The sequence below is a fragment of the Taeniopygia guttata genome, chromosome 1, assembly GCF_048771995.1.
Source record: "Taeniopygia guttata chromosome 1, bTaeGut7.mat, whole genome shotgun sequence".
In the NCBI taxonomy this organism is placed as follows: domain Eukaryota; kingdom Metazoa; phylum Chordata; class Aves; order Passeriformes; family Estrildidae; genus Taeniopygia; species Taeniopygia guttata.
Genome location: NC_133024.1, coordinates 96,572,307 through 96,587,028, shown reverse-complemented (window position 1 = coordinate 96,587,028; position 14,722 = coordinate 96,572,307). Strand labels below are relative to the sequence as shown.

The 14,722-nt window shown below is 39.2% G+C and overlaps 1 protein-coding gene across 7 annotated transcripts in view; it reads left to right on the top strand.

The window, feature by feature from the left end:
• Nucleotides 1-14,722, top strand: part of ARHGAP6 (Rho GTPase activating protein 6) — a 312,106-nt gene that overhangs the window by 243,949 nt on the left and 53,435 nt on the right. For all 7 annotated transcript variants that reach the window (XM_012569631.5, XM_030280769.4, XM_030280775.4 and 4 more), the window contains one exon: nt 10,083-10,242. In XM_012569631.5, the coding sequence (XP_012425085.4) occupies nt 10,083-10,242 (160 nt within the window). The remainder of the gene's footprint in view (nt 1-10,082; nt 10,243-14,722) is intronic.

Here is a 14,722-nt window from a genome sequence, read left to right as displayed (position 1 = left end):
CACAGTATTTTTCCTTGTAATTAGAGTTTGTGTACTTTCTGAACTTTTCCATCGAGAATGTCTTTGCGGGGTCTTCAGGAAAGAGACAGAATCATCAAAAGAGCTGCTGGTGTGGGTGGAATTTTAGATCCCCAATCTTATAAAAACCCCAACAAACAAAGGAAGAAACGCAGTCCCAATAAACTGGAGTAGATTGGCAGAGCACTGTAACTCGCTCACTGGTACAGACTTGTCCTGGGCTGCATGACATCAGTGTGTAGCACAGGGTGGTGTTTGCACACGTGAACACAGTGGGAGAGTGATAAAACTGAAGTGCAGAGTGATTATGTAGCAAAAGAAGTGAAAACTCCTGTTCTATAAAAGCTAATTGCTTACTTGTTGCATGTTTGAAATGCACTTGTCCCTGCCTTCCAGAACTCCTGTGTCACTCACACTGCAGCACTGCTGTCTGGTGATATAAACTCATGACTGAAAGAAAACTTCCTCAAATAAGAAAATGGCTCCTGCAACCCTTTTTCAGCATTTATCTCAGACAGTTTATCTCAGACAGAAAAAGAGAATGGACATGAGGCAACACACATGGTCACAGAACAGAGTCGGTGGGTGGTCACTGTTAGAGGTGTCCAAGTCAGCTCTGAGAGTAGCCATTCATGTAATGAGTTTGCAGATGGCTCTGGAGGCCACTGGCAATCTCTACTGAGATTCAGCATAGCAGGGGGGAGATGTTGCAGTAGACTCCTGAGTAGGGCAATTGTCTGGGATGGGGTAAACCTGGATCCATGGGCCAAGCCCAGCAACATGACGTTCAATAAGACCAAGTGCTGGGTCCTGCACTTTGGCCACAATAACCCCAGGCATCTCTCCAGTCTGGGGGAAGAGTGGCTGGAAAGCAGCTCAGTGGAAAAGGACCTGAGGGTGCTGGTTGACAGTGGCTGAACATGAGCCAGCAGTGCCAGGGGGCCAAGAAGACCAATGGTGTCCTGGCCTGTACCAGAAATAGTGTGGCCAGTAGGTCAAGGGAAGTGATTCTTCTTGTCCTGGGCACTGGTGAGGTCACACCCCACATCCTGTGTCCAGTTCTGGACCCCTCACCACGAGAAAGACACTGAGGTGCTGGAGTATGTCCCAAGGAGGGCAGTGGACCTGAGGAGGGGCCTGGAGCACAGGTCCTGTCAGGAGTGGTTGAGGGAGGTGGCATTGTTTAGCCTGGAGAAAGAGGAAGGTCAAGGGGGATCTTACTGCTCTCTGCATCCAGCAGTAGGAGAGGACATACCCTCAAGTTGCACCTTGGCAGGTTCAGGTTGGACATTCTGAATAATTTCTTCATTGAAAGGGTTGTTAAGCATTGAAATGTGCTGCCCAGGCGGATGGTGGAGTCACTGTCCCTGGAGTTATTCAAGAAATGACAACGTGGCACACAGTGCTTGCGGTTTAGTTTGCATGATGGTGTCCAGTCAATGGTTGGACATGATGATCTCAGAGGTATTTTCCAAGCTAAATGATTGTGTGAAAGCCTGGTTCAAACTCTAGCTCTAGGTCAGGTAGTACAGACGTCTTCCCATGTCCTTTGTGTTTTAGCTGTGTAATGGAGGGCTGTCACTTTACTCACCAAATGTAAATATTTAGAAATGCCTTGCGTTTTGTACCTATCAAGTAAATCACTCCCAGCCTCACTCTCCCCCAAAAGAAGAAAATAATGCGCTAGAATTGTTTTCCAGCCAGATCTGGTATTTAGGTAGTCGGATAACTGTTTTCCTGTGTGCAACAGACCTCATTTTTCTTTCTGTCAGTCGCAGAAGTTTATAGAAAAGACTGGTATGAACCACTTGAAACAGTAAGAATAGAGTTTTGTATTGAATTAAAGACTATACTGTTGGTCACAGCTTAGTTATTGGAGCTATAGAATTCTTTGATTTTAACTTTCATTATGAAATCTGACAGTATCCTTGTTAGATCATGTAATCTGCATGAGTCTTAAAAGCTCAAAATCCAGGAAGTAAACTAAAATACTCAAATACATATTTTTAGCTTTGTGTAGAATACTTTGGCAGATACAATTTTTGCAGGCTTGGAAATTACAATGTGTACTGTTTCACATGCATTCTCTCTTTTAAATAGTAGGTAATTTCCTTTCTTCTAAAATGCTGCAATTTTTTCTTTAATATAGACCGTAATACAAATAGATGCCACTCCTAACTGTTCAAAGCATTGGCTGTGGCGACATTGATACCTCTAATTGGGTGCAGAAATGGTTAATTTTTGTGCTGAACAAGCAGAGATACTAATTTGTATATCCTCAGGATATTTTGTACCACTTCAGGATCATATATCCAGATAGGACATATAATTATATTTTTTCTTTAAGATTGTTTAAATACACTTCACATATAGTTTCAGCCTTACTATTTTATTTGCTTAACATTAATCTCATTAAGCATAGGAGAAAGAGCACTATTTCAATAATCATAATCTCATTGGAAGCTTTACATTTAGTAAGAACATAGCTTGAATAGATGGCACTCAGGGAATGAATGGATTACTGTAACCTGCAGTATTGAGCAAGAGTTGTCTTCAGGACAGAATCCCCCTTTTCCATAACCCATGGCACAGGAAAACTTGAAGAGTCCATGCCAGTCTTCAGTGCATCATGGCTGTGGTTCTTCATTCATCTTCACAGGCAGCTGAACACGGAGGGCTCTTGGGATCCTGTTTGTGTTGGTCATAGGAACTGGTGTGTGATCTATTTAAGGCAGCTTTGCCACTAAAAATAATATTTATGTGGCTATTGTATTTTTTGTATTGGATTTTGGTTCAGCTGCCATTAGCTTGCTGTTATTCCAAATGAAGCAGGAGTAGGTTTTAACACTTGGATAAACCTAGCACCAGCCTCTTGAAATGTACAGTAAAGGAACCAATAGAAGGGAAAATAATTCCCATAATGAAGCTAGGCTATCCCAAAACTTTTGTGTTGAGATTGATGAAACTTTTGTAGCTTACTACTATGCTCTCAGATGGTTTAAATACTGCAGTTTTTCAGCTTGTTCATGCATTCATTGTTGTGACAGCACTGCTTGTACCCTTAATCTGCAGCAAAATTCAGAGTATTGCAATATGGCTTAATTCTCTCTCATGCATGATGACACTCAAAAATCTATTTATGTGAAGACCAACAAAATTTCAACTGCAATTCTTAAGTTGGATCTGGGCTTTTTAAGGTGTTCTGTCTCTGTTTTGAAACATCCAAAAAGGTATTTGACCACTTCTAGTTTAATTGTGGTTCTTCCTGATAAATCCCTTAAGAAATATTGATATCTGCTGAAGTAAGAAATCCAAAAAATCTGACCATATATTTTGATGCATTTTAGGGGAACTTTCTGACTTCTGGAGGTTGGTTTTCTGGATCTGTTGAAAAAGTTCAGTATAGAGTCCATACATTAGGGATGAATATTTTGCTGGGCAATACCCTTGTACGTCATTCAGGTTTATTAATGTCAGAAAAGGAATTAAATATATCTCCATTACACATCAGGTTTTTGTAAGACAATGCTTTTTAAATACTCTAAACATGAAATAGTATCCTGAGGCATTTAGAAAACTTGGAAAGGTTGATCCGGAAATATTTTCCCCTTTATTTCAACAATTTTAATACTGCTGTAAAAGCATGCTCATTGTTCTGCTCTCTGTTTATCCTTAGACTAAAGTTAGTTTTTACTCTGATAAATGGAAATCACCACTGTAATTAATAGTCTGAAATGGGTATATTTACCTGGACATGGGTTCATGCCTTCTTGCTAGCTGAAGTATTTCTGTAAATTCTGTTTCCCCTGAGTGGAATGCAGCTTTCCAGTGTTCCCACAGGGGTTGCCTTGCAGTACTGATCCTGAATACATGGAATTCCAGCCTTGGGAATGAGACAGGATTTCAGGAAGTGTCTGTCTTTGTCAAACCAGTGGTTATATTAATTGCCATTAAGTAGTTTTGATATCTTAACCAGTATTTTGTAAGATGTGATCTTTCTGACAAAACTGCACATAAATACAATATAGCATGAGATAAGGTAACTTTAGTGCAAGGCTTCAAACTAACACACAATCATCTGGGCTGTACTTACTCTATTCCTAGTGGTGACATTATATTAATAATTTTGCCACTGACGTCAAGGGGAACAGGATGTCACCCTAGATAACAACCTTAGTGAAGTCAGTCTTTTTTAATGAAGATTAATTGTTGGGGCCCCATACTTTGTACATCCATGTTTAGATCTCTTCCTCTGAATGCTTTGATGTCACACAGCAAGTTTTGAGCTTCTTTGTATAGCGTTGAGGTGGCATTTAATTTATCTGAAAGAATTCTTTTGCAGTAGTAGCAGACACTTGGGAGCATCTGTGTGATCTGAGAACATCCTAGGTTGCAGTAGTTTGCAATGCCTGCTGGAAACCAGTGTGCTGCCTGTAATGCGCTGAGCTGTGGATGCTATGGAAGAGCATCTGAAATGAGGGTGGCAGAGAGAGTCAGGTTATAGCACACTTGTACCATCTACTGCTTTTTAACCCTTCATTAATTTTCAGGTGGTTATCTAGGATGGCAGTAGTAAAGGAGTTTCCATGCAGTTCTTAACTGCATGTAATGCTTAAAGGGCTACTTAAATTAGTTTTCCCCCTCCTCCTTCATTCTCATCCTGTCCAGGAGCAGTACTCTGTATGTTGATTCAATAGCACAGAGTATGTAGCTGTACTGAAGCAACTGACTTTTACTTCAGAACTGGTTTTGGTTCTTAATAACAGCAACACCGGGGAAATGAAGAGGGATTACCTGTACCAACAGCCAAATTGTGAGAGTTTATGCCTGAGGAGTCTGGAAATAATTGTAGAGAGAGTTGAAATAAATGACCAAGGGAAGCAAAACGTTGCAAAGTGGCAGTGATAGATGGTTTCAGGAAGCTTAAAGAAGTAATTAAACAAACAGAAGTAAAACACTCTAATACTATATTTGCCAAATATTTGCAATATAATCTTTTTGTGCAAAACCACTGAGTTCTTTGATAGTGGATGCCCATCTAGATACAAGCACATAGCTAAAAGTTGCTAGGATAGAAAAAAGTAGACATAATTGGTTTTGATCTTAGTGGTTTCAAATGGATTTGAGCAAAAGACTAATGAGAAGTAGATAGCTAATCTGATAATGGTGTTCACCTAAATGAATACAGACCAAAGTCATTAACAATAGCAATAAGGCATAAGACAAAAATTACACTCTCCATCTTGCATTAAATTCTTTTTTATAAAACTGTGATATGTGAGGGTTCTTATTTCCCAACCTTATTTCCCATCCACATAACTCACTAAGGCTTAAAACTCCACAGAAATCAAGGTTGATCACTGCCTATAGATTTGCATCTACATTCAGCATTCTATGCAGTTGTCAGCCAGTTTCTGTAAAAAGAAGAATGAGGCTTTTCTAAAAGACATCTGCAAGATTTTCTGTTGGAGGCTCAGGAGAAAGAGGCACACAAGAATAGCTTAGACATGTCTGAGGGTTCTGGAGGTCAAGGTGACCCCAAGATGGTAAAAAGTCTTCTTCTCCCAGCCCGTGCAGCCAAAGAAGTCTTGAATGCGTAGGGTTGGCTTCTCAAGGTTGTTTATTTTCTCTTATCTGTAACGTGCTTTCTCAAGGAGCTGCGGTCTGCCTAACAGGTCAGTCTGTTAGGGGTGGTGTTACCATTTTATACTCAAAACTACGTGTACTATGTTTACAATAATGTGCCAATATCTATCATTTATGTTGGACAATGTTTCTCTACCTTAAACCAGTAGAAAAATGCCACAATCACAGCAAGACAAGGGGGGCAAGAAGAGGAAGAAGAAGGTCAGGAACGCCCAAATCCCTCCACCTTTTCCCCTTGAACCCCTTATTTTAAAACCCTAAAATTCTTTTACACCCTGTGTTAATTCAACTACCATACTACTCAAACCCTTTTTTCTTGTAATTCCTTATACAAAGTTGGCAGCCTTTTCCATGGGCTAAAATCGAAGCCACAGATGTTTTTGACTTTGTGCCAATGTCTCTGAGCCCCCTGCCAGGGTCTTGAGACAGCCAGGTTAGCCAGAGGGATGCCCTGGATTCCCACAGACATGCTTAAAAGTAAGTTAGGTGCATGGTGTTACTTAAGTCAGGATGTACCACTTAATGTTTATTTTGGAGTTACCAAACACCAACCTATTAGAAAAAATGCTTGAAAGAATATCAGAAAAACTGCAGTCTGCATCTTATTAAAAATGTGCTTATGATTGTGCTTATGACTGTGGACAAGAAGTACAGGGAAAATTGACAGATTCAGATTTTTCGGAGGCAAAAGGTGCAGTTTTCCAGTAATCTTCTTTGCTGAGTCATCTGCTCTGATATTTAAGGTAGTTACCTGGTAAGTGAACTGATCAGTTGAGTGGAGCAAAGATGTTAGGTGTTAATGGGCATGCCAGAGAGAAAATGTACCTGAAGTTGTGGACCTGAGAGGAAAAATACGTGACTGGTTGGTGGGGAAAAACAGAGAAAGCTTTTAGTCTAGATTATGGTTTCATAAAATTCTTTGATAAAGGCAGCTGTGCAGTTAGCAGTTGATGTCCTGTCAGGGTGATCACTTTATCCCAGAACAGTATTTCTGTTTACACTCTTCTGTTTGTGTGTTGCCTTTTTCTTCTTGGTGATAGACTCATTTGCAGAGCATATTCAGTCCTACAGTCCTATAATCTGAATAACAGAGAGCAACATGTGTACTACGTCTGAATGCATATGGGCATGAATTTCAAAAACAAACATGTCATTCTGAATTGTTGCTTAAAGATCTTCTGCTCATTTTAAGCTTCCAGCTAGGTCAGGCTGTTGTTGAATTAGGCTGGTAAAGTGTTGCCTCTCATATGGAGAGAGACATAGAAAATATTCTTCGTGTCTGTGCTGCCCTGCCCTCCTTTGGTTGCCCCACAGAGTGCTGAATAGCTTTAGGCAGATGTAATTATGCCAGCACCCATTCTTCAAGGGAGCTTGACTTTTCTGGACTTCTCCCAAGCCTGGATGATTTTGCAATAATTTACAGGCTGTTTGTATAACTGTGCAGTGCTTTGGGAGGATCATGAGGCCTTTAATTTACCTTGTGTTTTGTAAAGCATAGGAGTATTTGAATAGATTAAATTCTCAAATATTGTGTTTTGATTCATAGAAGACAGTGATATATAAGTGAAATATATTTGCAAAATGAAACAGAATTTTTCAAGGAAACATGTCTTGAGCCTTTAAAGATTAGGAGATTTCATTGGCCCTACCTACCACATAATTTTCCAAAAATATTTTAGTTTATTAGTCATGTGTTCCATTAGCATAATAAAAACCTATGTTAATGCGACCTAGCAGAGATTTTTATCAAACCCATCAAGTGTTGAAAAGGAATGTCTTCTTTAGTGCACAGCAATTGGGCAGAATGATTGCACACTGTGGTGGCATTGCAAGGTGCAAATGTTGCAAATGACTGTTTTTAGCTAAACAGTGAGCACGAGGAACATATGGGGGCCTTGGCAAACTGGCAGAATAAAAACCTTTTTTCATTTATTGTAATTGTATTGTAATTGGTTTTTCATTTCATTATAATTTATAAATTATTTTTCATAATTCTATTTCATTCCTGAAAAAGAGGAATAATTCGTGTGTTCATGCAGAATTCAGTTAAGGAACTTTTGCCTAATTTGTGGTAATTCTTAAAAGTGCCATGCTGCACTTGCTTTTTGTGGTCTACAGAAAACAGGACATGTATTCTCTTACCTTAACATTTTCTTAGGGGTGTAATTTTTGCTTCCCATTCCTGTTTTAATATTAAGGGTTAGGATTTCAAATATTTATGGTAGATATATCAGTGATATTTTTGTTTATGAAAATGCTCATGATGGAGAAATAACTAAGATAAAATGCCCCTAAACTCCACCATAAAAACCTATATTTCTCTATCTGTACCATTTTGATTGTAGAATACTTTATATGTTATATGTTCATGAGGACTGAATGGCATACTTCTGTGCTTGTAAAGTTTTTTTTGCATTATCAGGGTTGGAAAGGAATTAGTTTTGTTGTACACATTGTCTGGTTTTGGATGCTGTTCTTGATCCCTTTTATCTATAAATGACAACAGCTTTAAAAAAAATGTAAATGTTTACTTGCAGTTTTTCAAATAAGATTTATGTGACTCCTGCTGGTTTGGTTTTGCTTGAGTTATGCTACAAAGTTTGACTTGTAACACTGTGCAAACCATTAGTGTGAGGTTACTAAATCTGGTTAGTAAACAGTAAGGCACCAGAAGGGCAAGAACAGGTGAAGACGCAAAAAAATGAAGTAACAAATTACAGTGGTCAACTACTGGGACAGCACAGAAGTTTTGCATATGTGGCCCATGTGCATAGAAACACTATAAAGACATTGATCATAGAAAATGCATTAAGATATTGAGGTCCAGTTGTTGATATTAAGGTAATCTTATTAGTAATCTTAGGTAATAATGTGATTGCCTAATGACTTACAAAACTTACAAAAACTACTCTGGCAAAAAAAGAAGAAAAAATTCTTTGCTGAACTCAAACATATTTCATGAATCACAACAAAAGAGTGTTAACTGTGTAATTCCATTAATCTCTATTGCTAAATGGTGCTGCGCATTTGTTTTATCTCATACCTCTATATGAATACACTCACACAATCATAGGTGTGCATATATATGTTTAAATACAAATGTATGTACAGGTTGTATGTGTGTATATAAATATACATGCACATATATGGGCAAAATATATGGATATGTGCACAAAGATGTTTACATACAAAGGATACATAACTGCTAAGTAAAGTAAAATTTTACTGGTTTCTATATTAAGGAGTTTCAGCCAATAATTTTTAAAGTCAGTGGACATCCTTTGACTGCAGATGGATGTGCAGAACAGATGAATCATAAGTTTACAGTAAAAAACAATGCAGTGAAGGTACGGATGTTGAAATTTAAACTGAAAATGAGACTGAAGTTTATTAATTTTAAGTCTCCTGTGCTGTGATAAAAGACAGATTGGTGGGTTTCTTACTGCCCAGCTGATGTGCATCAGTTTTTTCATTATCAGCAGCTGCATCAGGTTGTACTTACTGACAAGACTGATGTTTATTTTTTAACATGGTTAGAATGAAAAACAAATTCTTTCTCTCCCTGTACTAATCTGTGCTCTTTGAGATGAATTCTGGAAGTCTTACTTTAAGTTAATTGTCAGGCTTTAAGCTTGTCTTTGTGCTCGCTCTTCTCTTTGAGTGATGATTGCTTCTCCAGCCCAAGCTGAATACTAGGAGAATAGTTTTTTGTGTAGGTTCTCACAGGTGGGATATGCAACAGCTAAAGCTTTCAGTTTGCTCTCCAAGCATAATTGGTACCCACAGAGATGTAGCATATCTCATGCTGTCTTCCTCTATAAATGTTAACAAATAGGTTGTCATTGCAGCTGTTCAAAAACATGGAGAATCTTGTCCTTTAGTCAATCACATTCTCAACTTAGTCATAAGGAGGAGATGAGAAAAGGGGCTCTGCCAGTGGTGGTGTTGGAAAAGGGGCTCTGCCAGTGCACTCTTCAAGTCTGCTGGAGTTGGATTAGCAATATGTGGGAGACCATGGAGGTCTGCTGCTCTGACCAATAGTGCAGGCAGAGAATTAAGTAACATCAAATACTGGACAGAGAAAATAAACTGGGAAAAGCAGACAAGGGTACCTTTTTTTTTTCTTCCCCCTTCCCTGCTTTGTGCTTTTTGTTACTGGAATCCTAGTGTTTTTGCAACAATACTTGATTAAATGGCTTCAGACAAAATTGACTTCTTGTTTTGTATGTCTGTATCCCTTTTAAGGAATGCTGCTGTAGGGAAAATAAAGATATTTGAAAGGTTAGAGATGTCCAAGAAAATGGCCTTTTGGTGAGAAGAACCTGTGTTGTTTTTTCTAGTAGTAGAAGAGATGGTTCTGTTTATTAAACTGTGCATACCATATGATGCTTCGTATTTTTCCATTTGATTTCCTGCAGGGTGATTTCACTTGGAACAGCATGTCAGGGCGCAGTGTTCGGCTGAAGTCAGTTCCCGTTCAAAGCCTCTCGGAGCTGGAGCGTGCTCGGCTGCAGGAAGTGGCTTTTTATCAGTTGCAGCAGGACTGTGACCTGGGCTGTCAGATTACTATCCCCAAAGGTAAGGGCTTGATAAGCTGTCTCTGTTTAGATTGTTAAGCCACTGATTTCATATCACAGCAGTAAACACTGGGTTTTTCTTATTCCACAGATACTGTCTTCTATTTCAGTTTTGCTTAACCACAGTCATTATGTAAAAATGATGAATAAAGTTGTTTGTCTTCTGTGTCCAATTTGGGCCACCTGGGAGTGGGATCGTCTGATCAAGGGCAGATGTCTACAGGGTAGATAATCTAAATCAGACCCATTCATGCCAGGATGTCTTAATATTCAATTGGGAGAAAAATACTTTTCTTACTTTTCCGGATATCCAGAATTAAATTACTATGTAGGTCAGGTAGATCTTACCATAGAAGTGCTTTTTTTCACTCTGTATAACATTGTCTGTGAAGGAAGCCAAATGTCACTAATTCAGATAGACAGTGAAGATATTTATGTCAAATAATATGAGTCTTACACAAGTTTTCCTAAAGAAAATGGTTCTTAATTCCTAGAAAACAAGTTAATTTTCAGCATAAAACATCAAACTCCTAGGAAACAGGAGATGAAATGAAAAGGAGAAGCTCAGCTATCGGAACCCTGATGCAGGATACGTGCATGTGGTAGACCTGTACTTAGGTTACCATGGAAGAGATCTAAACCTCACTAATGAGAAAGTTTCTGTTGTTTCCTGTAGACTGCGTATCAAACATAGCAGAGATAGCTGTTGTGCAGTCATCTGCAAGTCTGGCTTTCCTGTTGTTTCTTTGCAGTTGTATACTTACATAAGGAATAACAAGGGATCGCTGAATTCTCACCTTTGACCAGAAGTGCTGTGTGGTAGCATATACATAGTGATGCCACAGGAGCAATTTTTTAATGAGTCTAAGTTAAGCAGAAAAAAAGTTGTCCATCATGTGAAAATAATGACGTAGAAAAGAACAAATGTGAAAGAGACAGGCTTTTGTATTCATCAGCTTTTTGGGATCTGCAGAAAACTCCTGCCAAAACCAACAAAGTCCAACCTCATGCATACAGGAAGGCGTCAGTTTGTAGTGAGATGTATTTAATACATTTCTTCAAGCCTCACCAGCTTCCCTGGTCCCTAAAAAACAGTTTGATCAACAGGAAGACAATTTAATAGGATATTCATAGGAGGAACTGGAACACTAAGGGCATTCCAATACTCTCTGACAGTCTGAACTGCCAGTGGCTGTTCCTGAGGGAGATGAAAATATACATATGGAGGTCCCACATATGTGGATGGATGTGTGTATGTCATCCAAGACAACCGAGTATACACATTGATAGAATAGCTTAGTTTGGAAGGGACCTTAAAGGTCATCTAGTCCAACCCACTGCAATAAGCAGGGACATCTTCAACTAAATGAGGTTGCTCAGAGTCCCATCCAACCTGGCCTTGAATGTTTTCAGGAGTTGGGTATCTATCACCTATCTGGGCAACCTGTTGCAGTGTCACCTTCACTATAAAACATCTTTTTTACACCTACTCTAAATCTATCCTCTTTTTTTCTAAAACCATTACCCCTTTTCCTGTTGCAATAGACCCTACTAAAATGACTGTCCTTGTCTTTCTTTTAACCCCCCTTTCATTACTAAAAGGCTGCGCTAAGATTTCTCCAGTCTTCTTTCTGTGAGCTGAACAACCCCAGCTCTGTCAGCCTTTCTTTGTAGGAGAGATGTTCCAGCCCTCTGATGATTTTTGTGGCCCTCCTCTAGACCTGCTCTAATAGGTCCATATCCTTCCTGTGCTGAGTACCCCAAAACTGTGTGCAGCACTCCTGGTGGGTCTCACCAGAGTGGAGCAGAGGGGCAGAATCCCCTCCCTCACCCTGTTGGCCATGCTGCTTTGGATGCAATGCAGGACGTGTTTGGTTTTCTGGGCTGCAGGGGCACATTGCTGGCTCATGTCCAGCCTCTCATCCACCAGCACCCCCAGTTCCTTCTGGGCAGGGCTGCTCTGAATCCGTTCAGCTCTAGCCTGTGTGGATGCCGGGAGCTGTCCAGGTCCAGGTGCAGGACCTCATGAGGTTTCCCTGGGCCTAGTTCTCAAGCTTGTCCAGGTCCCTCTGGATTTGACCCATCCCTCAGGTGTGGCAAACACACCACTCAGTTTGCTGTTGTTGATAGATTTTCTGAGGGGGTACTCAGTGTCTCTGTCTGTGTCACTGATGGAGATACCACGCTGTGGTGGCACCAATATGGACCCCTGAGGAACACCACTTGTCACCAATCTCCATCTGGACATTGAGCCATGTTCAGAAACTTTGAGCTTTGGAGAATGAGTGTTGCTTTTGTGTTCTGCTTGCTCTTTCCTGCAGGGACTGCCATGAAAGGCCAAATATTTGGGGTGTCTTTCAGGTTTGAATTACACACAAGAGCTATTTTTATTTTCACAGCATGTATACACACGGGTAAATATAAAACATGAAATTAGTTTTAGATATATTGAGTCTGAAAAGTGTAATTGTAAGCATAGAAACTAAGAAAGAATAAAAATTTTTGTTAAACATTTAAAAATGAAAGGCATTTGAAAAAGTCAGGAACTCCAGGCTACTGTTTCTTCTTTACTGCTGGCTCTATCATTTCACGTATCTCGTGGCTCAGTTTGAATGAGAAATAAACTGGCTATTCAGTTCTGCTCTCCAGTTTGGATGTACCAATGAGATTATTAAGAGGCAAATAAATAATTTCACATCTGCATTCTTGCTTTTAATGACCAGATCACAAAATTTTCTGTGTTTTAAGGCATACATCACAAAGGAATAGCCAGTACAATTGAGTTTTAAAATGTTGTAATACCATCTACTGAGGGAAGTGAAGGTAATAGCTAGAATTAAGATACATTTAGTATTTAACTGTCCATCCTGTTTCAAAGCTTGGCACCAGTTTTGACAGCAGAAATAAATAATATTTTGAAGTGGGTATATATAATAATCAGTCAATCCATCATGCTACATCTGTGCTGGTACTTTGGTAGGAGAATAAGAATCTACCATGTTCTGAAATTATTACAGATTAGTCTAGGCCCTTTGCAGAGACATTCTGAAGTCCACTTCATGTTCCTATCACTTTTAAATGTGTGGAATGAAAATTTATGATGAAGAGTTCACAGGCAGCCATCCAGCTAATCGTCACAGTTGAACATCATGTGTAAACTGGGAATTTCAAGTTTTATCTATGTAAAGCTGTCTTGGGCACTTTGGAGAAGCAAGAATGCAAATAAAATTAAATTCCATCACATCAAGTTAAAACCAGACTCAAGTTAAAAACAAACTGTTAGGACCATGAGATGTAGAACTAGTACTGTCTGAGAGAGCTAGAGGAGCTCTGTAGGTCTAGAGAGATCCAGCAAAATGAAAGATGTACTCTACAACTCTCTTCTACTTCAGAGGATGCCATATGAAAACATTATTGAGTAGAGGCAAGTGGAACTATTTATGTATTAGAAATATTAGAAAGCTGTGTATAGAGTTGGACTTCTTTGTGGTTCTTTGGCTGCTTTTCAGAGCTTGCTAGAGAATTACATTAGAACATGCATGTGCCTGCTGGGCATTTGCTTCCTGTAGGCATTTGAATAATTACATTTGCTGGCATAGGTATGGTGAAAAGCAAAAATTCTTTTGTTCATGGCTAACAAGTGTTTGTGCCAAACATGCTTGGATGGAGGTTAAACCAGAGTACAAATGCCTCTACCTTATCTTTACAACTACAGACATGCTGCTACTGGCTGCTTTTTTATAATGCTTTAGTCCTTCCATGCTCAGAAGGTCCCTTTGTCACAGCTAGTGCAGTTTACCTCTTCCAGGGCTCATCTGGCTATTCCCACACTTGTGTAGGAATGCATAGACTGTGATACCTCATATGTAATCCCTCTCCTTCACTGTATTGTGGCTATTCCTGTTAATGAAGAGCATCACTAACATCTCCTAGTAAAATATCCTGTAGTCACAGAGGAGGGATCACCACCTACAGGAATTTCTTTAACCAGCGTGTCATTTAAAATATGCTGCAATTGCAGTAAAGCAGGTAATTCAAATGAATTCAAGTTGATCAAGAGGTACTAATATGATATGTGATATATGAAGAGATGCTTCACATTTGTTTCTTGTTGTCTTGCTTTTCTGCTTATATGATGAGATGTTTCACATTTGTTTGTTGTTGTCTATCTTTTCTGCCTTTTATCTTCCAAATTCTGTAATCAACTCCTTTTGTACTCCCATGTCATTCCCCCATTTGCCACCAGAAACTAAACCAAGAATCATTTATCTTGTGTTGGTTAGTGTGTTAAATTGCAAAAGGATGTAATTTCCAGGCAAAGCATTACGCAGTTTCTTGACCAATGCAATTACTCTGTAAAAGATTTTCAATTTGCTGACATTCTGAATGGCACAACAGTACCATTCTGCTAATGCTTCTTTGCAGTTCACGTTTACAATATAGTGTGTCTTTTCTCATTTCAGGGAAGTCAATCTTCTCTT